The following is a 25037-nucleotide window of genomic DNA, read 5'->3' on the forward strand; positions in this document are numbered from 1 at the left end:
TCTCAGATACAAAGCCCATGGTAACTGTGGTGGAAGATTCCGAGATCATCACCTAATCTGAGATACCCCAATTTGTTAACTGTGTTCTGGGTTGCTTAAGAGATCCAGACTAAGCAATGTTTCTAACAAGTCCCAGGAAAGGAAACCCATTGTTAATAGAGTTCTGACATGCTGTAGGATTCCAGATCCATTAGACAAACAGATTTCTAATAATTTCCTAGTAAGGATTCTGAGTACTTTAAATCTTGCTTTGTTCTAAAAACATGAATAAAGTGTCTTGATTTAATATCTTTGGAAACTCGTAGATTTTTTTCTCTCACACAAGAACTTAAATGATTAGGATTTTTCTAGGTTTACATTTATAAATGACTCCCCATTTTTCTATAGTTATATTATTTGCATCCTTATAAAATGTTTATCAAATATATGCTTATCTTTTCTTTATGCTTTCTCCCTTTTAGAAACATGTTCAAAATCAGATATACAAATTAAGAACGGATTTTTTTCTGAATCTACCTTTGCATATTCTTTAAATAAACAAACACAGTATACGTGTAAACCAGGATATGTAACAGCAGGTGGTAATACATCAGGATTAATTACATGTCTGCAAAGTGGATGGTCAATGCAACCTGTATGCATTAGTAAGTAATTGATTATTTTGTATTCATTATCCTAATGATCACTCTAGAGAAGTTTTCTTTAACTTCATTCTTTTTACCGTTTTTTTTTTTGCTGGGGTGGGGTGGTATGAGGTGTTGATGTGGTCCCATGGCTGTATTTGAAAAGATAAATTTTAAAATGAGTATCATTTTTTACCTTTTATGATTAATTACTAGTAGGGTAGAATATCACTGCATCCTTCACTTCAAGTTTTTTTCACTTTAACACATCCTGTGATTATAAACTAATTTAGTTAGGAGACATACCTGTATTCTGGTATAAACTCATTTATTTTTACCTGAATCCTTTATGCCAATTGCATCTGATTTTATTTTATGAGACTTTTATGTCAGAATCTTTCCTCCTAAGCCTAAAGGTTATGTTTTTAAGTGAAGATATGAGCCCATAGTGCATAATCTTCAAATAATATAACTTGTAAAATTTATGTTTGAAACTGTAGGGTAGATCCACTTGCGAAAAATTCTCTCTGTTAGGAAATCTTCATAAACATCTAGTAAGTGGAGACACAGAAACACTTCTAGATAGGACCAAATTCTGCTGTGCTGAGAGGTTTTTTTGTCCCACCACACAGATGTTTATGACGATTTTCTAAGGAAAATTTGCTGAGTTTATCTTATTCACCCCAAAGCTGTACAATGATATTTTTGAAGTGATATTTTACATAGTCACTTCAAGTGAAGTGGATATTTAAAATATCCCTTTCTACTGTTTACATTTTATTTCTTTTTCTTTCCAATGTCTATGCTTAATATGGGCACTAGCCAAAGAGAAAATGATAAAAGTTGCCCCCATATCAAACTCACTTCGTACTAATATGTGACCAATTTTCCATTCTAACACTCTTTTCATGGAAGAGAAAACTTCTCTATTACTTTTGTTTTTACTAGTATAGTTTTGCTTTAATTTTTTAAAGTTTTAAGCTGGCTGGCTACATAACGCATTATGAAATTTGAGATTAATTATTTAAACCTTTATTAACATCACTCTATTACAGTGTTAGTGAAAATTGATACTGTTCAATTTTACTTTCTTGTAAAGAAACATTTTACTTTCTTGTAACTTGTTATAAATAATAGAACTACTTCTGCATTCAACCTTGATAAATATAAAAGAATACACAACCATTAGAAATATATTTGGGAAAGCAAAATCAGCATGTGACTTTAAATATTAGTGTGTTTTAAAGTAGAATTCTATAGAATGTTTAAAAATTTACTTACCTTGTTGAAAATTACTCTTTTTTTCAATTAATCAATTTTTCTCTGGCATATATGTCACAACTTCTAATAAGTTCAGCATATTAATTCAGAAAATGCTGTTACAAAAATAGTACAATACATCTGTAATGGCTTATTTTATTACTAGCCTGGGAAAAATGCATAAGTATAATTAAATTGAGAAAAATGTTCATAAAAGAAATATTTCAGAGCCATTAAGTGTTGAGAAAAATGTTGTGTAGAAACATATTTTTTCAGGAATTCCCTGGCTATCCAGTGGTTAGGGCTCTGCACTCCCACTACAGGGGGCACAGGTTCGATCCCTGGTCAGGGAATTAAGATCCCGCAAGCCGTGTGTTGCAGACAAACAAAAAAAAAACAATAACAGAAACATATTTTTTTCATTTTGAGTAACTATTCCAGGACAGTGATCGATCACTGGTATTCTTGGATTATTTTTGCATCATAAATTATTAGCACATACTAATTGGTAAAGCCCCCTTTCCCCTTGAGATGAAACTTAATCAGATTGCCCACTAAATAATATTAGAAATGAAATATTTTTATTACATTATCCCTTAGAATCCTGTGATATGCCAGTATTTGAGAATGCCAGAGCCAGAAGTGATGGCACATGGTTTAAGCTCAATGACAGTCTGGACTACGAATGCCTTGATGGGCATGAGAACCGAGATGGACACACAACAGGCTCCATAGTGTGTGGTGAAAATGGCTGGTCTGGTAAACCTGCATGTTATGGTAAGAACTCCTTTACAGCTGTTATTCTTTTCAAATGAACATAATTAACAATAATCATCAAAAATGTTTTATTTTTACCAAATTTGACTGATCTAGAGTCATTATTAAGGCATGATGATTAAAATCAAGATGTCTCCTTCTGCTTTAATGTAAACTGGATGGAGGGGAAATTTTGAAGTCCAAAGACTCACTCATTACCAAAATGACAGTGTCTTACAACCTCTTCAACTATTTTGCTCCTGAGTTTCTGCTCTATACCTCCTAGCTTGAGTATTAATTTCTGCAGGTACTGAGAGGAGCTTTTTATTTTCCCACCATGACAAGTTCTGAGGACAGTGACATGAATCGCTTTTATGTTTGCCAATCAGCGGTCTTTTCTCCAGGGCTAGGAACAGGGCTTCAATCTCTGGCCAACTGAATGGATGTTGAATGTTCCAAGCCAAAGGAACAGTATATGCAAAGCTTTGGCAACAAAACAATGTTTGGGAAATACCAAGGTTAATGGATTCTACTCAAGGTGTGTGAGAATTTTATGAGCTGAGGCTGGATAGGAGGCAAAGGAAAGATTATCCAGGTTACTTCAGGGCATGTTCACATTTGGATTAATTTTATGATTGATGAAAAGTCATAAGGAATTTTAAGGAAAGGAATGATATAATTTTATTTGGATTCTTGAAAGTTTTTTTTTTTTTTCAGGAAGCCATGTAGGGTGAGAAAAAGTGGGGATTAGATAAGGTTATGGCTGAAGAGATGAACAGCAGAGGATAGATTTGAGATATATTTTGTTGGCAGAAAACACAGATAATGTCACTAAATGATGGATGTCGAAAAGAGCAAAAAGACAAGGGACTCGCGTGCTTGCTCTCCATTGCTTCATAAGCAAGCAGGTAAATGGAAATGACTTTGTCAGGTGCTACTGGCAGGAGAGAGAACACTTTGGGAAGAACATGGCAACTTTTGACTTGAACACATTGTGATTAGGCTGCCCATGGACCATAAAAATTGGATATATCCACTACAGAGTTGAATACATGGATCTAACCAGGAGACACACCTGTGAGATTATCACCCTATAAATAATGATATCACATTGGGAAAGAATGTAGAATGAAAACAGAAGAGAGATCAAGACTGAGCGCTGAAGCATTCCAGCATTTAGGTGTCAGACAAGGAGGAATAGATGGCAAAGTAGATAGGAAAAAGGAGAACCCAGAGAATTTAGGGGAAAAACTTAGAAATGAATGTTTCATAGATGTGGAGAGAAGAAAATGTGTAAAGGTAAAGCAAGTATAATAGATCAACTAATGGTGAATCCTGTGGAGTCAGCCTGGATGGGTTCTAATTCCAGTTCTACAGTTTGCTAGGCATGTATCTTAGGGCAACAACCAAGCCTATTTGAAGCTTTGTTCACACTTCCTAATCTGGAAAATGGATTAATAATTACAAATGTTCTAATATTTCAAAGGATTTTGGACTAAATTATTCATATAAAGTTCTTGCCATAATGCCTGCCATACAATAAAATCAAGGAAATTGTCATCTAATTACATTATTATGATTGTTAGAGTGGTGAATATTTCTAATTCAGTAGATATGTCCCGTTAGAAGACTGTAAAAATGTGGTGGATTTGGCTACATAGAGGGCAACAAAAACTGCAACAGAGATGGTTTTGGATGGAGTAGACAGGGAAAAACCTACATAGAACCTGCTGAAAAAATGATTAATAAGAAACTTATCACAGCATGTGGACATAACTCTTTCAAAAGATTTGCTTGTGACAGAGAAGAGGAGGTTCAGGATATACTGCTAGGGGAATTACACACTGAATAAAGAATTGTTTTAATGGGAAAGATGAGAGTGTGTTGAACGCTGAAGAGGATATGCTAGAGAGGGGAGCAGGCAGAGACTGAACACAGGAAGTTCCCTGTGAAGGAGAAGGGAAAGGAACCCGCGCTGCTGAGAAAATCCTGGGCTTTGGTGGCAACAGCTCTACTTCCAACTTCCTATCAGGAGGAAGGAAGGAAAATGGATGTGTAAATCTAATGCTGAAAAGAAGCAGTCGCTGATGGTTTCTATTTTCCTTTGAGGTAGAAGACAAAGTCATGTGAGATTAAGTGGTGCACAGGGGAAGGAGGAGAAAGAACACTAGGCAGAGTAGAAAAGATTAAAAATAGAGATTTCAGACAGACACACAGAGTGAATTTATAATGGAAATGAGACAGGCTTGTTCAAGAGTGTTCTGGGCACAAATTTCACTTTTCAGGCTGTCAACAAACACCTAATATGACCTAGAAGTAGGCTAAGAGAAAAATGGTGAAAGATAGAAACAGGGGACCTGCCTTTCAAGAGCTTTCATTCCACTATGAAAAAACAACAAATAATTAAGGTAAATAATGAACCAAAAGGTAAAATATTTCTAGTATATTTTCCAAATAACTGTATTCGAAGAACAAAAGAATCCAAGCGCTTAGAAAATAGGAGGGGACTGAAGGCTCTAGTTCCTACAGGAAGACATCTATGCAAAGAAAAGTTGGAAACCATTCATCCAGCATAGAGATAAGGGTCTGTGCAACAGCCGAGGCAGCAAAGAAATTGACCTATTTTAAAAATTCTGTATTGACTCTGACTCCAGGGGCAGATAGATGACATTGGAAGTGTAGGCAAGGAATGGATTGTAAAGTGTTTGGAGCTTACTCTAAGTAAAAGGGGAGGCTCTTAACATGATCATGGCTTTCTTAAAGTCACTTTCTTTATGTGAAGACAGCAGTTGGAAAATAGCCTACAACCGATGTTATTGTTAATGCAGCATTTTTCACAATATGATAAAATAGGAATTGTATATACGCACAACATATATAAACACAGACACATACCAATAAAAGTATTGCTATGTGGAAATTTGGAGTAGAATTTTCGGAAAGGAATGTCAGTTGTTCTCATCAAGCGTGACCTTCTCAACGAAGCTACAAAACTCAATATTAACACAAAACGAAAACTATTTTTTGAGTTATTTTTTGTGACATTACTTTTAAAAATAGTTAACTTATATCTAACTTTTTGACTATGTGTTAAGACTTGACTTTCAGACAGTATGAATTTTCATTTTGGTGAAATTCTAATTTTCAAATTCCAGTTTTGAATTTTATAAATTAATTAACAAGATAGGAAGACTCCGAATAAGAAAAATGCAATTTTTCATAATTTGTAGCAATGTCACAAATTTCATACATTTTATAAATTTGGGGGTATAATTTTATACATTTCTAAATTGAGTTAGAATAATTATAAATATATTAATAGTAAGATCATTTATAGGTACAAGAAGAATAGATACTTGTATATCCTATACATAATCATGACACCTAGAATATGCCTATCTCTGTGGCCTTGAACATGTTCCTCATTTTGTTTCATGTTTCAATTTGATCATGTTTCAGTTTGATTTCCACACTTGTAAAATTAAGGGGTTTTTAATGTTCCTGTAACTCAAATACATGAGAAATGTCTCCCTTGTGTGTTCTGGTTTCCCAATTATACTTTTAAAAATACCATTTTTCATTTGTGTGCAATTTAAAAATTGTAGCATTCGTTTTCTTTAACATGAGAGAATCTTTTTACGTTTTGAGACAGAAAAAGTAACATTAAATTATATAAATGTCAGTGATAAAATCATATCCAGTTCAAACAAGCTGACTTAACAAATAAATTATCAGGACACATACGTTGCTGTTCAATACCTTAATATTTCTCAAAGAGCCCCATATGAATGGAGAGGGTTTATAAAACCTAATATGTAATGTTTTTCAAGGAAGAGCATTTATGTGCTGCCCCTCTGTATATGCACGCAGTACCCAGCACCTCATTTTTACATGACACATATAGTATTTATTTGGCAATGATTAGTTGTATATTCTCACTAAATTATTTGTCTCTTTCTATAGAAAGAGAATGCAGTATTCCACAAATGGAAAACAATTTAGATGCTAATCCCAAGAAAGACAGATATAGACTTGGAGATGTGTTGAAATTCTCCTGCATACAAGGACTTATTATGGTTGGAGCAGATTCAATTCAGTGCTACCACTTTGGATGGTCCCCTAATCTTCCAACATGTAAAGGTAAATATTTATCTTACAGCTGCTGAACAAGAGTTAAAACCTTAGACATCAACCATTTCTTTCCTCTCTTAATTTTCTGTCTGCTTCCAGTGCATCTATAATCTAATGCATTAAGCCAGAGGTGTACCCACCAAGGACAAGTGTTGGGTTGTAGATAAAACAGTTTTCCTTATTTAAGAAATTAATCTCCAGTTGCTTCTTGAAATGTGTGGTGGAAGTATCCACAGATATGTATAAGGAACCTGACACTGGCAGAATTTCTTGTTAGGTTTCCTTTTGCCTACAATTCCACCATTAATATTGGACATTTTATATAATGTGGGACTTACCTTAAGTGTCATCAAGTGTGTCTAAACAATGTTCAAGTAGCTTATAGTCAATTCAATCACATGTATGGCTGGAATAAAAGTTAAAACTTGATCAAGGGGCTTCCCTGGTGGCGCAGTGGTTGAGGGTCCGCCTGCCGATGCAGGGGACGCGGGTTTGTGCCCTGTTCCGGGAAGATCCCGCATGCCGCGAAGCAGCTGGGCCCTTGAGCCATGGCCGCTGAGCCTGCGCGTCCGGAGCCTGTGCTCTGCAACGGGAGAGGCCGCGACGGTGAGAGGCCCGTGTACCAAAAAAAAAAAAAAAAAAAAAAACTTGATCAAATACTTGTTTCAAAGGATAATATTTTTTCCAAAAGTTTTGATACAATGTTTCCATGGAATAAGAATATTGTTATAATTTACACACCCATATTTATTAATTGGTTTGCATACCTATTTAGGGTATCTGGATTATTGAACATGTTTTCTGGGCTTACATAGACTTCCAATATGTTAGCTCAGGATGAGTAATAGAACTAGGAAACAGAGTCTGGTGTAAACACCATTGTTTTTTCATTGTTTAAAAATGCTAAAATAAATTATGTAATAAATAATAAACTAACAAAAAATCTCTGCATTAGCTGGATTTTTAAGCTGTAAAATAGACCACGTGACCATTATTTACACAGCATGTCTACTGTAGGGCAAGTAAAATCGTGTGCTCCACCTCCTCAACTCCTCAGTGGGGAAGTTAAAGACACACAGAGAGAAGAATATGGACACAGTGACGTGGTGGAATATGTCTGCAATCCTGGATTTCTGATGAAGGGCTCTCATAAAATTCAGTGTGTTGATGGACATTGGACAGCTTTGCCCGTGTGTATTGGTAAAGTATTAAAAATAGTAATATTTAAAGGTAAGTCAACACTTTTATTTGTACTCTTATACAAACTTAAATGATAAAGACGAACATATTTTTGTGAAATTTTCCAGAGGAGAAGAGTACCTGTGGAGATATACCGGAACTTGATCACGGCTATGTCACCCATTCTGCCCCTCTCTATCACCATGGAGACTTGGTAGAGTTCAGTTGCAGAGAAGCATTTACAATGATTGGACCCAGATCAGTCACATGTATTAGTGGAAAGTGGACCCAACCTCCTCAGTGCATTGGTGAGAATGCACTTCTCAAATTGACATTTAACATTTGCAGCCATATTGTTGAAATTTAGTTATCCTTGAAAATGTCAGCTTAAATTATAATGATTCCCAACATTTGTTGTTTATAATTCAATATATGTCTGAAGAGGAAAAGTATAAACTAGAAGAGAATTTTATGAATCTTTCTGTCCTGATATTAACATTGTTTATCTTTACAAGTTTGAAGCTAAATCTTACTGATATTCACATGATTAAAATATGAGTACTAGTTACCAGGAAAATACGGCTATCTCTGCAGAAATACCAGTTTTGTTTTTATATGATACTCTTTCTTTTAGGACCTTTAAAACAAGGAAATATAGCTAAGAAAATACCCATTTCATGCATTCCTTTAGGAATCTTGCCTCTCTCAAAACTTCTAACAATGATGATTTCTCAGTCAGTTTCAAATGCAGCAAAAAGAAGTTAATGTGCTGGAGGGAAGGTGGGCTCAGGCCCTCCCAGTCAGTAGGTAACTCAGTCACAGGAGGCCCTTGGGCTGGGGCCAGGAACCTGCCCTGACTGATGCATTTCACTGTAAGTGAATCATCCTGACCTTTGGATGACCAAGTCTTTGATGACTGACCGGGAGAATCTTAGCTATCTTCCTTCACTTTTCCCTTAGATGACTTCTTTCCTGGAGTTTTCCTGGGTCCTGCATTCAAAGAGAGCCCTGGATGCCCGGTCTTATTTATTCATCAGATTTCTAGTCATTAATTATTCCAAGAAGAAGGTAGAGCTTAGGCTCAGGCTCCATGAGAGCAGGGATTCATACCTGTTTTGTTCACTGATACATTGCCCATACCAAAAGACTGGCTGACAGACGGGAGATATTCAATAGGAGCTTATTAAGTTAATCAGTAAATTTCATTGTTTATTCTCCCTACATTTTTACTAAACACAGTCTGGTCCAAGGTATTGCCAGTTCTTCACCAAACCTCATCTTTATCCTCTTCCATCTCCACAAATGACCTCGCCTCATTAACTTTTCATTCTACCTTACACCAAAACATGTGCTTCAATTATTACTCCCCTGATCTCAGAGTTTTCCTTGCAAAGGTTAATCCTCTACCTGTATTCAGTTTAACATAATCCCTCTCAGCTATAATAGACCTTATTCCAATTTTCTCCTCTCAGTGTTTATTTTGTAACTCTGTCTAGTCTAGCTTTTCATTCTTCTTACTATATTTATTTTCTCCTAATAAATAAGTTTGCTTTCCTTTCAGAAACCAGTCAATCATAGGATGATGACAGCAGCCACCACTGCTCCTTTTGAGTATACATCTTCCTTCAGTTACCATTCCCTGAAGAATACTATCGGCTTTGTCTCCCTCAACACTCTGAACAAATCCTAAAAATAGGGCTGATTCTCAAGCCTCTAGTGTGTTTTGAATTCATCTCCTTATTTCATGTTATTTTTTCAGGGTTGCATTTTCAAATCACTACTTTTCGATAGCCAACTACTTGACTTTTATTTATTCTGTTATCCTCACTTGACTCTTATCACTAACAAATCATAACAAATACTACCAAAGACCTATACTGATATTTTGTCATATTCAAAAAGGACTTCCACCTGCATTGATTTTTTGAAATAGGTAGCTATATAAAAAGCTTTTTTAGTCCATATTTAACTTTTTTTCTGGAGCCAGAAAAAAAATTGTTATTATGGCATTATATTGGATCATAGAATGACCTGGTGTATAATATAGCTTCTCAAAGACTCTACATGTATATACAGAAAACAAGTTTTAACTTTAAGTACCCACTTTCTTATTCCAAGTATTTGTTATTTTTTGGTGATCATTCAAAAGATCTTAAAAATTAAGATTCTATTAAAAAACCCTTAGATGTACTTTTCTTATTATGTTTCATTACTTTTCTTGAAAAAATATATATAAACTAGCAACTTGATATTCTATATCCACACATAATTGTTTTTATTTTAATGTTTTAAGATTGTGAATTAAAAGCAATGCAGACATGCTTGAGATCTAAAAACAAATGAATGTGAACATTTGCACATGTTTGAAGTTTGGGACCAGATTATTCATGCGATGACTATTCACTATGTAGATCATGCAAAAATGTTCCAATCCGAAATGCAGAATGTCTTTAGGATGGATATTTTCTCTGAAATTTCAAAAACTGGATGCAGGACTCAGGTTCATATATCATAGTCCATTTCATGCAATTTGATCAGTAATAACTTTGTTGGTGGAACTTGTAGGCATAAATTGTAAGTTCATTATATTACTGACTTCATAGCTATTTATTGTATTTGTTATTTGGTTCTTAGAATTAGTCTTTTCAAGGGAATATTTTCATTTTATAGCGACAGAGGAACTTAAGAAGTGTAAATGGTTAAAAATATTTGCATCTGAGAGAAAGACTGAACTTGACCATAACACCAACCAAAGTTACAGTTGTCAAGGAAAATCAGAAAAGAAACACTCAATCTGTATAAATGGAAGATGGGATCCTGAAGCAACCTGCAAAGAAGGTAAACTCTTCTTTATAATGTTTTCAAAAATGTATTCTATTTCTTTCTAACTTGTAAAAGTAGTATCTTTGTGTCTTTCAAGGAAATTTAGTTATTTATCATTACAAATAACTTTCAATCTGAAAGGTAATTTAGAAACAAACCAAAACACTGTTTCTAAATATTAATTGTATCGTGTGCATTAGTCAGCTATATGACACAACACCCAGAGCCTTGGTGGCTTTAAATTAACATCTGGGCAGTAGGTGTGCTCATTAGCATGGGAAAACCATTGCTTTTGATTTCTTACATTACACATAAATGTGCTTATGTCTATGCTGAACTATTATGTATTTATTCATGTATCTATTTATGTATCAATCTATCTATTTATATGTATCTATCTATTTATATACATTTATGTATCTATCAAGTCATCTATTTATCTGTTTGTGTATCTATAGCTATCTTAAAAAGTCTTGAATCATATTGACACCACCAATTCCAACTGAATAGGCTCATTTCAGTTTTTTACTTTCACATGTGTATCTCTCTTCTCTAACTGTAGGACACCTTGACTCACTATCCTCAATATTTTTACCAATTTGTACAAGCCTATAATATACAGAAAGTAGCTTCAAACCAATATAAAAACAAATCTACTATCTAGTGTTCAACATCTTATAGTTCTTTCTTATATGCAGTTCTCTATGTAAAAATCATACCACACTAAAGCTGTTAAAGGAGAATAAATTATTTAGAAAAACATAAATATTTGGGAATTAAACAACAAACTTCTAAACAACTGCCATGGCAATATACAATGTGTACTGTATATTATACATGATACATTTATGATTGCTTAGTCCTTGTGAATTAACTCTTCTATAATTATAAAATATTTATTTATAGTTTTTGTAACACACCTTGTCTGCAAGTCTATATTAGCTTATTTAAATATAGTTAATTTATTTAAAACAATTTATTACTTTCATATGATAAAGGAATGCCCAACAAATTTCAAGTAATCAATGTCCTCAAAGCAAATATAAAATTAAAAGAGAACTTGCTACACAACTGCATCTTTAAGGAAACAAATAATATTTAGAGGCAGTGAAGTACATGTGTTCTTCTACATTTTCTTCTAGAAGCTTTATAGTTTTAGTATGTATATTTCAGTATATTATCCGTCTTACATTAACATTTAAGTATTGCATAAAATAGGAGTTGATTTTTTTATATATGGATAGCCAATTGTTTTAGCAATATGTGTGGAAAAGACTTTGAAATGAAAATCAATTGACTATGGAAGTGTTGATTTATTTCTGGACTTGCTATTCAGTCCATTTATCCATTTGTCTGTCTTTATTCCTGCCAAATTGCCTTTGTAACTAGCTTTTTAGTAGACTTGAAGTCTGTGAAGTCTGATATGTAGTCTCCAAGTATGTTCCTCCTACTCAAAATTGTTTTAGTTATTCTGGTCTTTACATTAACATAGAAATTTCAGGGAAAGCTTATTAATTGTTATAAAATATTTTTTTGTATATGGAAAGGGATGGCTTTATAATGAGAAATAAATTAGGGAGAATTGACGTCTTTACCATATTGAATATTCACATCATAAACATGGTATTCTCTTTATTTATTTATGCTTCTATTTTTCCAGTAATGTCTTAAGCGTAAAACACTTATAGTTCTAAAAAATTTTGAATTTACATGTGAAGTCATCTGATATGTAGTTTGCTTTTTTGGAAGTTTCCCTTGATGAAGAATTCAATTTCAATAGGGAGTGTGCTATTCACATTTTCGATATTGTCTTTTGTCAAGGTGTGAAAGTTGTATTTTTCAAGAAATGTCTCCATTTTACCCAATTTAGGAAATTGATTGATGTAAAATTCTTTCTAATAGTCACTTAACATTCTATTTTTCTTTTAACTCTACAGTATATTTGGTGATATCACTTCTTTCGTTCTTGGCATTGATAGTTGTTTCTCTCCTTTATTTTGATCTTCTCCCAAGAGTTTCGTTTTTCAATATTATTATTTTCAAATAACCAATTTTAGCACTCTTAATTTTCTCCATTTCCTCTCTTCTCTAATTTTTAGCTCTGTTAATTTTCTCTGTTTTCTCTTTTCTACTCATCTTTCTCAATTTTCTCTCTTTTGTGGACTTAATTCTCCTTCCTTATAATTTCTTGATTTTAATTTTACTCTCTCATTTCTTAAGATAGAAAATTAAAACATTAATTTAAGCCATCCTACTTTCTAAATGTAAACCTGTAAAACTACCCTTTTCCCTTCTAAGTGCTGCTTTAGCTGTGTCTCAAAAAATTATAAATACATCCAATTTACTTTCATTTAGTTCTATGTGGAATATTTTCTAATATTCCTAATGACTTCTTCTTTGACATGGCAGTTGTTTAGAAGTTTGTTGTTTAATTCCCAAATATTTATGTTTTTCTAAATAATTTATTCTCCATTTAAGAGCTTTATTGTGGTATAATTTTTATAGAGAGAGCTGAATATATTTAATGTATACAGTTTGATGAGTATTATGGGTGTTTGCATAGAAAATTTATTCTTATTGATTTCTAATCTAATTCAATTGTCACAGAACACACTGTGTAATTTTTCAGTATTTTGAAATTTGTTGTTTCTTTATTGCACAGCATATTGCCTATCATTGTGGTATTTCCTTTTTCATATAAAGCATATGTATAATCTAGTTGCTAGATCAGGTTAAAGTGGTTCCTAGTGTTCTAAAAATTTATCTATGTCTTAAAAGGTTTTTTTTTCTAGTTGTTCTATCAGTCAGAGTAAGAAGGCTATCAGTATTGTTAACTAGGATTATGGATTTGTCTATTTCTTCTTTTAGCTCTGTCCATCTTTGCTTCATTTATTTGATATATTTTTAGATACATTATACATTTATGATTGCTTAGTCCTTGTGAATTAACTTTTTTATAATTATAAAATATCTCTTTATAGCTCTTGAAATACACCTTGTCTGGAAATCTATATTAGCTTATTTAAATATAGTTAATTAATTTAAAACAATGTATTACTTTCATACAATAAAGGAATTCCCAACAAATTTCAAGTAATCAATGTCCTCAAGTTATTCTCTCTAAAGTAAAAGCAAATATAAAATTAAAAGAGAGCTAGCTACACATCTTATTCACACATGTCAAAAATCCCTAAACTAAAAAACCCCATTTTCGGTGGTTTACTAACAGAAAATACGTTGAATTAAGTAAAATGAAAAGGAAAACAGTATACTTTGAAATCTATGGGATACAGCCAAAACAAAGATATTTGTAGTTTAAAGCATGCATTACAAAACAAGGAACAAACTTAAAGTAATAGGAAGTACAATCTAGAATCTAGAAAAGAACATACACCCAAAGAACATAGAAGGAAAGAATATAAAATTAAAATATCAATTATTATAATAAGCTAAAAAATCATAAATAGCTGATTTACAGAATATTAATTCAGTTTATAGGGAAATGTAGTGGATAGACCAACTTCTGCAAGACTTATTAAGAAGTACAGATTAATATTATTAGGACAAAAGTGGTTAAACATCAGACACAAAAGAAAATAAATTCTTGAAAATACATTGAAAAAAATGTCAAGATAGTTAAAACAGAAATAAGAAAAATATTTTGGATGAAATATAAAATACTTCTATTGATGTAGAGCAAAATAGAAAATCTGATATTAGTTAGCATGAATGAAGTGTATTCAGTCAAATATTTCCCTGAATTTAATACAAAATATTGAACAATTGAAAGGATTTACAAGACTTTCCAGTATATACTTGCATATGCCTTCTAATGAAATAAAAATGCAGTATGGCAGGAAAAAACAAAATCAAGAAGTCACAGAGAGGTCCAAAATCTTCCAGGTATAGTCATGCAGAGTCTTCCCTCAGTTGAGCAGGACAGGCTTTGTCTTCAAATTATGAACTGCCAATATATATCTGAGGTATCTCAATTTTATGGGACTCAGACACAGTTTACAGAAGGGTCTTTTATACCCTGCTGGTCACGTAACTAAAGCCAGGTTGTCTAATCCGTTAAACCAGGTGTATTTCATCAATCTGTATATCTCTTAACAGCACAGGAAAGCTAGTAAATTGTACCTCCAGAAGAGCTCTGAACTGTAAACAGTATACTATAAATCCCAGTGAACATATCTAATATCTAATTCTTACCTTGGCCAAGACTCTGCATCAAATTAATCGATCATTAACTAAGTGTAATTTTTCCTCTGGCTAATCTGCTTCCACTGGGAGAAAATCTTGTGGGGATTTTAAGCTGATTCCAATACATCTGATCACCAATATGTGTAAAAAAAAATACCCTGATGTCAGTTTTTACTTAGTGCCTGTAATTGAGTGAGCAATTCACTTCGAACATTCTAAAGGTTAGAAGTAATTAAAATCGATTTTATGTAAATTATGCAAGATTGACCACAGAAATAACAGAAGGAAGAACCTACAAGGAAGACCATGACACTGTAAACCAAGTGTGATATATTAAAGTGCTAAACAAGCTTAAGAGTATAATTGAGTCTAATATTGTTTAATCATTTATGATATATTATTAGAGCTTTCTATTTATTGAAAATTATTCCTTTAATATTTTTAACTTATGGTTTTTAATCAAGAAATCTAATTTTAATATTTTCAGAAGCACAAATACAATCATGCCCACCCCCACCTCAGATTCCCAATTCTCGAAATATGACAACTACAGTGACATATCAGGATGGAGAAAAAATATCTATTCTCTGTCAAGAAAATTATCTACTTGAAGATGAAGAAGAACTTGTGTGCAAGGATGGGAGATGGCAGTCAATCCCACGCTGTATTGGTCAGTAGTGCATAACGTGCTTTATAAGATTCTTTTAAATAAGATTAATACTCCTCTAAGCTTTGTATGGATCAGCAAGGTCAGGATCTCTCTATTCCACTTTATCTTGAAATGGTAAATCACAATTAAGTATATAAATTAATGAACATTCTTTCACTTCTAGTGAGAAGTAAATACAGACAAAATCTTTGGCCTACTATGTAAATACCAGATAAAATTTATGTTTATGAATATTTTATTCCTAATGATCAAAAGGACAAGAATGAAGGGGCAGTTGGGCTGCCCAGCCTGGGAGTCACAGACTTGGAAGATAATTCCCCCAGCATGTCTGACTTAGAAGTCCAGTGTAGCTTGTGTACAGGAAAGCCAGAGGGCTGTAGGAAACAGAGATTCTGTTCTTAAAAGGCACACAAAAATTCTCACTTGCTCCATGTCCCAGTGCAGAGGCAGCAATTAGAAAGAAGTCTGGGTTAGACTGACTTGCTGATCTTTGTGAACCTCCCAGAGAGGCAGGAGGCAACTGGGGACATGGATACTGGTGCCAGCCATTATAAGAGAAAAGTGCCACTTTGGAGTTCTCCCTATAGCTTATTAGCACCAGAAGCTTACCAACCCATGACAGCACCAACCCCAGGCCCCACCAGGCCCCACAGCTCCTACAATGGGACCTGGCTCTGTTCCTGGGTGGGACAGCACCAGCGCAGGTACCCTTGGGCCCTGCAGCCAGCTGCCCCAGGACTTGGTCCTGCCCACCAGTGGCTGACAGCCTCTGCATGAGGCAGAGTCTGGTAGCCAACCAGGTGGGGGGCCAGCCCCACCTACCAGTGCACCCACAGTAATTGGCCTTGCTACAACAGATGGGCACCCTTATAGCATATAGATCTGGTGTATAGATCCTACAGAGGGGAGCATGCTGCTGGGTCCCATAGACTTTTCCTACATAAGGTCACTCCTCCAAGATCAGGAACATGCCTCACACATATTAATAGACACAGAGAATTAGGCAAAATGAGGAGACAGAGAAATACATTCCAAATGAAGGAGCAAGACAAAATCTCAGAAAAAACTCTAAACAAAGTGAAGGTAAGCAGTATGCCCAATAGAGTTCAAGGTAATGACCATAACAATGCTCAATGAACTCTGGAGAAGAATGTATGAAAACAGTGAGAATTTTAAGAAAAAGGTAGAAAATATAAGGAAGAACTAAACAGAACTGAAGAATACAGCAGCTGAAATGAAAAATTACACCAGAGGAAGTCAACAGCAGATTAGAGGATTCAGAAGAATGGGTCAGTGATCTGCAAGACAAGGTAGTGGAAACCACCCAACAGCATAGGAAAGAGAAAAAAAGAATTAAAAAAAATGAGGATAGCCTAAGGGACATCCGCAACAACATCAAGTATAGTAACATTCTCATTATAGGGATCCCAAATAAAGAGAGACAGAGAGAAACAGAGAACGTATTTGAAGAAATAATAGCTGAAACATTCTAACAAGAAATATACAGACTTCCAGGTCTGGAAATCAGAAAGTCCCAAACAACATTTACCCAAAGAGGACCACACCAAGACACATTATCATTTAAATGGCAAAAATTAAAAATAAAAAGAGAATCTTAAAAGTAGTAAGGAAAAAGCCATTAGGTACAGACAAGAGGACTCCTCTAAGACTATTAGCAGATTTTTCTGCAGAAACTTTGCATGCCACAAGGGAGTGGCACAACATATACAAAGTGATGAAAGGAAAAAACTTACAACCAAGACGACTGTATCCAGCAAGGCTATCAAAGGATGGATCAACAGCTTTACAGATAAGCAGATGATAAAAGAGTTCAGCAGCAATAAAATGACTTTACAAGAAATGCTAAAGGGACTTTCTAAGAGGAAAAGTAAAGACCACAACTAGAAATAAGAAAATTACAAAAGAAAAAAATCTTAATGGTAAAAGCAAACATACAGTAAAGGTAGTAGGTGCTAGTAGGACGGTTAAAAGACAAAAATAGTAAAATCCTCTGTATCCACAATAAGTAGTTAATATAGAAACACAAAACAAAAGGATGTAAAATATGAGGTGGGGAATAGAAATGCAGGGTTGTTAGAATGTGTTTGAACTTAAGAGACTATCAACTTATAACCACATATGAATATATGTTGTTATATATGAATCTAATAGTAACAACAAAACAAAAAAATCTATAATAGATCCACACACACAAAAGAAAGTAATCCAAACATAACACTAAAGATAGTCATTAAATCACAAAGGAAGAGAGAACAAAAGGAACAAAAAAGAATTACAAACACAACCAAAAAACAATTAATGAAATGGCAAAAGGTACTTACCTATCTATAATTACTTTAAATATAAATGAACCAAAATGCTCCAATCAAAAGACATAGAGTGGCTGAATTGATTTAAAAAAAAAAAAACCAAAAAGACGCATATATATGCTGCCTATAATCACTCACTTCAGATCTAAAGAAACAGACTGAAAGTGAGGGAGTGGAAAAAAGCATTTCATGAAACTAGAAATAAACACAAATCTGGGGTAGCAAAATTTATATCAGACAAAATAGACTTTAAAACAGAGACTGAAACAAGAGACAAAGAAGACATTATATAGTGAGAAAGGGACCAATCCAACAAGATTATGCAACAATTTTAAATATATATGCACCCAAACTAGAAGCACCTAAGTACATAAAGAAAATACTAACAAACACATACAGAGAAATAGACAGTAACAAAACAATAGTAGAGGACTTTAACTTCCCACTTACATTAAAAGACAGGTCATCCAGACAGAAAATCAAGTTTAAATCCAGTGAAGAAACATTGGACTTAAACTGTAAGTCAGATGGACTTACTAAACATATATAGAACATTCCATCCAAAATCATCAGATACACATTCTTTTCAAGTGCACATAGAACATTCTCTGGGATAGATTACCTCTTGGCCACAAAAGAAAGTTGAGAACATTGAAATCATAGCCAGCATCTTTTCTGACGACAAATGTATAAGACTAGACTTCAACTACAGGAAAAAAAAACCCAAAACTGCCAAAAGTGCAAACAGTTAAAGGTTAAACAATATGGTACAAAACAACCAAGGGGTCACTGAAGAAATCAAAGAGGATATTAAGAAAAATACTTGAAGACAAATGAAAATGGAAAAACAATGGTCCAACATCTATGGGACTCAGCAAAAGCAATTCTAAGAGGGAAGTTTATAGTGATACAGGCCTACCTCATGAAAGAAGAAAAATCCCAAGTAAATAGTCTAACCTTAGACCTAAAGAAACTAGAAAACGAAGAGTAAACAAACCCAAAGTTAGTAGAAGGAAAGAAATAATACAGAGGAGAAATGAATGGAATAGAGACTTAAAAAAAACAATAGAAAATATCAATGAGACTAATAGCTAGTCATTTGAAAAGATAAACACAATTGATAAACCTTTAGAAAGACTCATCAAGAAAAAGAGATGAGGGTCTGACTCAATAAAATCAGGAATGAAAGAGGAGAAGCTACAACTGATACCGCAGAAATATAAAGAACCATAAGAGATTACTATGAACAATTACACACCAATAAAATGCACAACCAAGAAGAAATTGATAAATTCCATGTAATGCACAATTTCTCAAATATAAATCAGGAGAAATATAGAAAATACGAACAGACTGATTACCAATATTAAAATTGAATCAGTAATTTTAAAACCCAAGAAACAAAAATCCAGGACCATACAGATTCACAGGTGAATTCTACCATTTACAAAAGAGTTAACACCTATTCTTCTCAAAATATTCCAAAAAAATTGAAGAGGAAGAACACTTCTGAACTTATTCTGCAAGTTCAGCATCACCCTGAGGCCAAAAACAAAGACGGTGCAAAAAAAGAAAATTACAGGCCAATATCACTGATGAACTTAGGTGTAAAAATCTTCAATCAAATATTAGCAAACCAAATTCAACAATACGTTAAAAGGATCATACACCACGATCAAGTGGGACTTTTCAGAGGGATTCAAGCATGTTTCAATATCTGCAAATCAATGTGATATACATCACCAAATTGAAGAATAAAAATGATATGATTATCTCAATAGATGCAGAAAAAGCTCTCGACAAAGCTTAATATCTATTTATGTTAAATCTCTCAGTGAAGTGGGTAGAGGGGAAACAAACCTAAACATAATAAAGGCCATATATGACAAACGTCCAGCCAATGTCATACTCAACGGTGAAAAGCTGAAATCATTTCCTCTAAACCAGGAACGAGACAAGGATGCCCACTCTCTCCACTTTTACTCAACATAGTATTGGAAGTCCTACACACAGCAATCAAACAAGAAAAGAAATAAAAGAAATTCAAATTGGAAAGGAAGAAGTAAAGCTATCACTATCTGTAGATAACATGATACTATACATAGAAAAACACCACCAAAAACTATTAGAACTAATAAATGAATTCATTAAAGTTGCAGGATATAAAATTAATATATAGAAATATGTTGCATTTCTATGCTCGAACAACAAAGTTTTAGAGGGAGAAATCAAGAAAGCAATCCCATTTACAATTGCATCAAAAAGAATAAAATAGCTAGGAATAAATCTAACCAAGGAGGTAAAAGACTTGTACTCTTTTAGGACAAGTCTAAAAGACTTGTACTCTGAAAACTATAAGAAATTGATGAAATAAATTGAAGATGACAAAACAAATGGAAAGATATCATGTTCACAAATTGGAAGAATTTATATTGTTAAAATGACCATGCTACTGAAAGCAATCTACAGATTCAATGCAATCCTTATTAAATTACCAATGGCATTTTTCACAGAATTAGAACAATTTTTTTTTTTTTTTTTTTTTTGGTAGGGAAACACAAAAGACCACAAGTAGCCAAAGCAATCTTGAGAAAGAAAAGTGGAGCTGGAGGAATCAGGCTCCCTGACTTCAGGCTATACTACAAAGCTAGAGTAATCAAAATAGAATGGCACTAGCACAAAAGCAGACACACAGATCTAGGGAACAGATCAGAGAGCCCAGTAGTATACCCACATTTATATGGTCAATTAATCTATGACAAAGGAGGCAAGAACATCATGGGGAAATGATTGCCTCTGTAAATGGTGTTGGAGAAACAAGAAAGTTACATGCGAAAGAAGCAAGCTGGACTACTTTCTCACACAATATACAAAAATAAAATGAAAGTGAATTAAAGACTTAATTGTAACTCTTGAATCCATAAAACTTCTAGAAGAAAACAAAGGCAGTATGCTCCTTGACATCAGTTTTAGCAATATTTTGGGTTTTGGGGGATTTTTTGGATATGTCTCCTCAGGCAAGGGAAACAAAAGCAAAAATAAGCAAACGGGACTACATAAAATGAGAAAGCTTTTCCACAGCAAAGAAAACGATCAATAAAATGAAAAAGGTAGCCTACTGAATGTGAGAAGATATTTGCAAAGGATATATCCATTAAGGGGTTAATATTCAAACTATACAAAGAATTAATGCAACCAACATCAGAAAAACAAATAACTAAAAAATAGGCAGAGGACCTGAATAGACATTTTTTCCAAAGAAGACATACAGATGGCCAAAAGACACACGAAGAGAAGCTCAACATCTTTAAAAGGCAGGCAAATGCATGTCACAACCACAGTGAAATGTCCCTTCACACCTGTCTTAATGGCTGTCATCAAAAAGACAACATCCAGTGTTGGCGAGGATGTGGAGAAAAGGAAATCTTTGTGCACTGTTGGTGCAATTGTAGATTGGTGCAGCCACTATGGAAAAGAGTATGGAGTTTCCTTAAAAACTAAAAATAGAACTGCCATATGATCTGGCAATTCCACTTCTGGGTATTTATTCAAAGGAACCAGAAACATTTGAAAAGATATATGCACTCCAACGTTCATTGCAGCATCACTTACAATAGCCAAGGTCTGGAATCAACCTAAGTGTCCATTGATAGAGGAGTGGATTAAGAAGATGTTTTATATATACACACAAAATGAACTATTACTGAGCCATAAAAATTACACATTTCCATTTGCAAAAACATGGATGGATCTAGGGTGTATTATGGTTAAGTAAAATAAGTTAGGTAGAAAAAGACAAATGCCACATGATCTCACATATACGTAGACTCTAAAGAAGCCAGGAGGATGTGTATTCAGCATAAGGAATATGATCAATGATATTATAATAACTTTGTATAGGGACAGATTGCTATTAGACATCCTGCTGGTCATTTCATAATATATGTAAAAGTCAAATCATTATGTAGTAGACCTGAAACTAACACAATATTTTTTTTTCACACCTTTATTGGAGTATAAATGCTTTACAATGTTGTACTAGTTTCTGCCATACAACAAAGTGAATCAGCTACATGTATACACACATCCCCATATCCCCTACCTCCCAAGCCTTCCTCCCATCTTCCCTATCCCACCCCTCTAGGTTGTCACAAAACACCAAGCTGATCTCCCTGTGCTATGCAGCTGCTTCCCACTAGCTATCTATTTTACGTTTGGTAGTGTATATATGTCCGTGCCACTCTCTCACTTCATCCTTCTCACTTCAACCTCCCCCCACCCCCATGCTCTCAAGTCCATTCTCTACTTGTGCATCCTTGTTCCTGCCCTGCCACTAGGTTCATCAGTACCGCTTCTTTAAATTCCATATATATACATTAACATATGGTATTTGTTTTTCTCTTTCTGACTTACTTCACTCTGTATGACAGATTCTAGGGCCATCCACCTCACTACAAATAATTCAATTTCGTTCTTTTTATGGCTGAGTAATATTCCATTGTATATATGTGTCACATCTTTCTCCATTCATCTGTTGATGGATATTTAGGTTTGTTCAGTGTCCTGGCCTTTGTAAATAGTGCTGCAATGAACATTGTGGTAAACGTATCTCTTTGAATTATGGTTTTCTCAGGGTATATGCCCAGTAGTGGGTCATATGGTAGTTCTACTTTTAGTTTTCTAAGGAACCTCCATACTCTTTCATAGTGGCTGTATCAATTTACATTCCCACCAAGAGTGCAGAAGTGTTCCCTTTTCTCCACACTCCAGCATTTATTGTTTTTTTGTTTTGTTTTAAATGTATTTATTTATTTTTGGCTGCATTGGGTCTTCGTTGCTGTGTGCAGGCTTTCACTAGTTGTGGCGAGTGGGAGCTACTCTTCATTGCAGTGTGCAGGCTTCTCATTGCAGTGGCTTCTCTTGTTGTGGAACATGGGCTCTAGGCATGCGGACTTCAGTAGCGTGGCTCGTGGGCTCTAGAGCGCAGGCTCAGTAGTTGTGGCACACAGACTTAATGGCATGTGGGATCCTCCGGGACCAGGGATTGAACCCATGTCCCCTGTATTGGCAGGCAGATTCCTAGCCTCTGTGCCACCAGGGAAGCCCCTTATGTTTCTAGAGTTTTTGATGATGGTCATTCTGACTGGTGTGAGGTGACACCTCACCATGGTTTTGATTTGCATCTCTCCAACAATTAGTAATATTGAATATCTTTTCATGTATTTGTTGGCCATCTGCATGTCTTCTCTAGAGAAATGTCTATTTAGGTCTTCTGCCCATTTTTGGACTGGGTGGTTTGTTTTTGTGATACTGAGCTGCATGAGCTGCTTGTATATTTTGGAGATCAATCCCTTGTCAGTTGCTTCACTTGCAAATATCTTCTCCCATTCTGAGGGTTGTCTTCTTGTCTTGTTTATGGTTTCCTTTGCTATGCAAAAGTTTCTAAGTTTCATTAGGTCCCATTTGTTTATTTTTGCTTTTATTTCCCTTACTCTAGGAGGTGGCTCAAAAAGGACCTTGCTGTGATTTATGTTATAGAGTGCTCTGCCTATGTCTTCTTCTAAGAGTTTTATAGTGTCTGGCTTTACATTTAGGTCCTTAAAACATTTTGAGTTTATTTTTGTGTATGGTGTTAGGATGTGTTCTAATTTAATTCTTTTACATGCAGCTGTCCATTTTACCCTGCACCACTTATTGAAGAGGCCGTCTTTTCTCCATTGTTTATTCTTGTCTCCTTTGTCAAAGATAAGGTGACCATATGTGCGTGGGTTTATCTCTGGACTTTCTGTCCTGTTCCATTGATCTATATTTATGTTTTTGTGCCACTACCATACCATCTTGATTATTGTAGCTTTGTAGTATAGTCTGAAGTCAGGGAGCCTGATTCCTCCAGCTCCATTTCTCTTTCCTAAGACTGCTTTGGCCACTCAGGGTCTTTTGTGTTTCCATACAAATTGTAAAATTTCTTTCTTTAGTTCTGTGAAAAATGCCATTAGTAACTTGATAGGGATTGCACGGAACCTGCAGATTGCTTTGAGTAATATAGTCGTTTTCACAATATTGATTCTTCCAATCCAGGAGCATGGTATATCTCTCCATCTGTTTATGTTATCTTTGATTTCTTTCATCAGTGTTTTATAGTTTTCTGAGTACAGGTCTTTTGCCTCCTTAGGTAGGTTTATTCCTAGATATATTATTCTTTTTGTTGCAATGGTAAATGGGATTGTTTCCTTAATTTCACTTTCTGATCTTTCATTGATAGTGTATAGGAAGGTCAGAGATTTCTGTGCATTAATTTTGTATCCTGAAATCTTACCTAATTCATTGATTAGTTCTAGTAGTTTTCTGGTGGCATCTTTAGTATTTTCTATGTACAGTATCCTGTCATCTGCAAACAGTGACAGTTTTAGTTCTTCTTTTCCAATTTGTATTCCTTTTATTTCTTTTTCTTCTCTGATTGCTGTGGCTAGGACTTCCAATACTATGTTGAATAATAGTGGCAAGAGTGGACATCCTTGTCTTGTTCCTGATCTTAGAGGAAATGCTTTCAATTTTTCACCATTGAGAGTGATGTTTGCTATAGGTTTTCTTACATGGCCTTCACTATGTTGAGGTAGGCTCCCTCTATGTCCACTCTCTGTACAGTTTTTACCATAAATTGGTGTTGTATTTTGTCAAAACTCTGTCTGCATCTATTGAGATGATCATATGGTTTTTATTCTTTAGTTTGTTAATACGGTGTATCACATTGTTTTGCATATACTGAAGAATCTTTGCATACCTGGGATAAATCCCAGTTGATCATGGTGTATGATCCTTTTAATGTGTTGTTGGATTCTGTTTGCTAGTATTTTGTTGAGGATTTTTGATCCATGTTCATCAGTGATATTGGTCTATAATTTTTGTGTGTGATATCTTTGTCTGGTTTTGGTATCAGGGTGCTGGTGGCCTTGTAGAACGAGTTTGGGATTGTTCCTCCCTCTACAATATTTTGGAAGAGTTTGAGAAGGATCGGTGTTAACTCTTCTCCAAATGTTTGATGGAATTTGCCTGTGAAACCAT

The 25037-nt window shown here is 34.4% G+C and overlaps 1 protein-coding gene across 2 annotated transcripts in view; it reads left to right on the plus strand.

Moving 5' to 3' along the window:
- Positions 1-25037, plus strand: part of LOC136125419 (complement factor H-like) — a 120001-nt gene that overhangs the window by 56863 nt on the left and 38101 nt on the right. The window contains exons 10-16 of one of the 2 annotated variants that reach the window (XM_065880171.1): positions 462-644; positions 2484-2660; positions 6603-6779; positions 7788-7970; positions 8078-8257; positions 10620-10787; positions 15463-15645. In XM_065880171.1, coding sequence (XP_065736243.1) covers positions 462-644; positions 2484-2660; positions 6603-6779; positions 7788-7970; positions 8078-8257; positions 10620-10787; positions 15463-15645 — 1251 coding nt within the window. The remainder of the gene's footprint in view (positions 1-461; positions 645-2483; positions 2661-6602; positions 6780-7787; positions 7971-8077; positions 8258-10619; positions 10788-15462; positions 15646-25037) is intronic. The other variant, XM_065880175.1, reaches the window with a different exon arrangement.

The sequence above is a fragment of the Phocoena phocoena genome, chromosome 1 (genome assembly GCF_963924675.1).
Source record: "Phocoena phocoena chromosome 1, mPhoPho1.1, whole genome shotgun sequence".
NCBI lineage: Eukaryota > Metazoa > Chordata > Mammalia > Artiodactyla > Phocoenidae > Phocoena > Phocoena phocoena.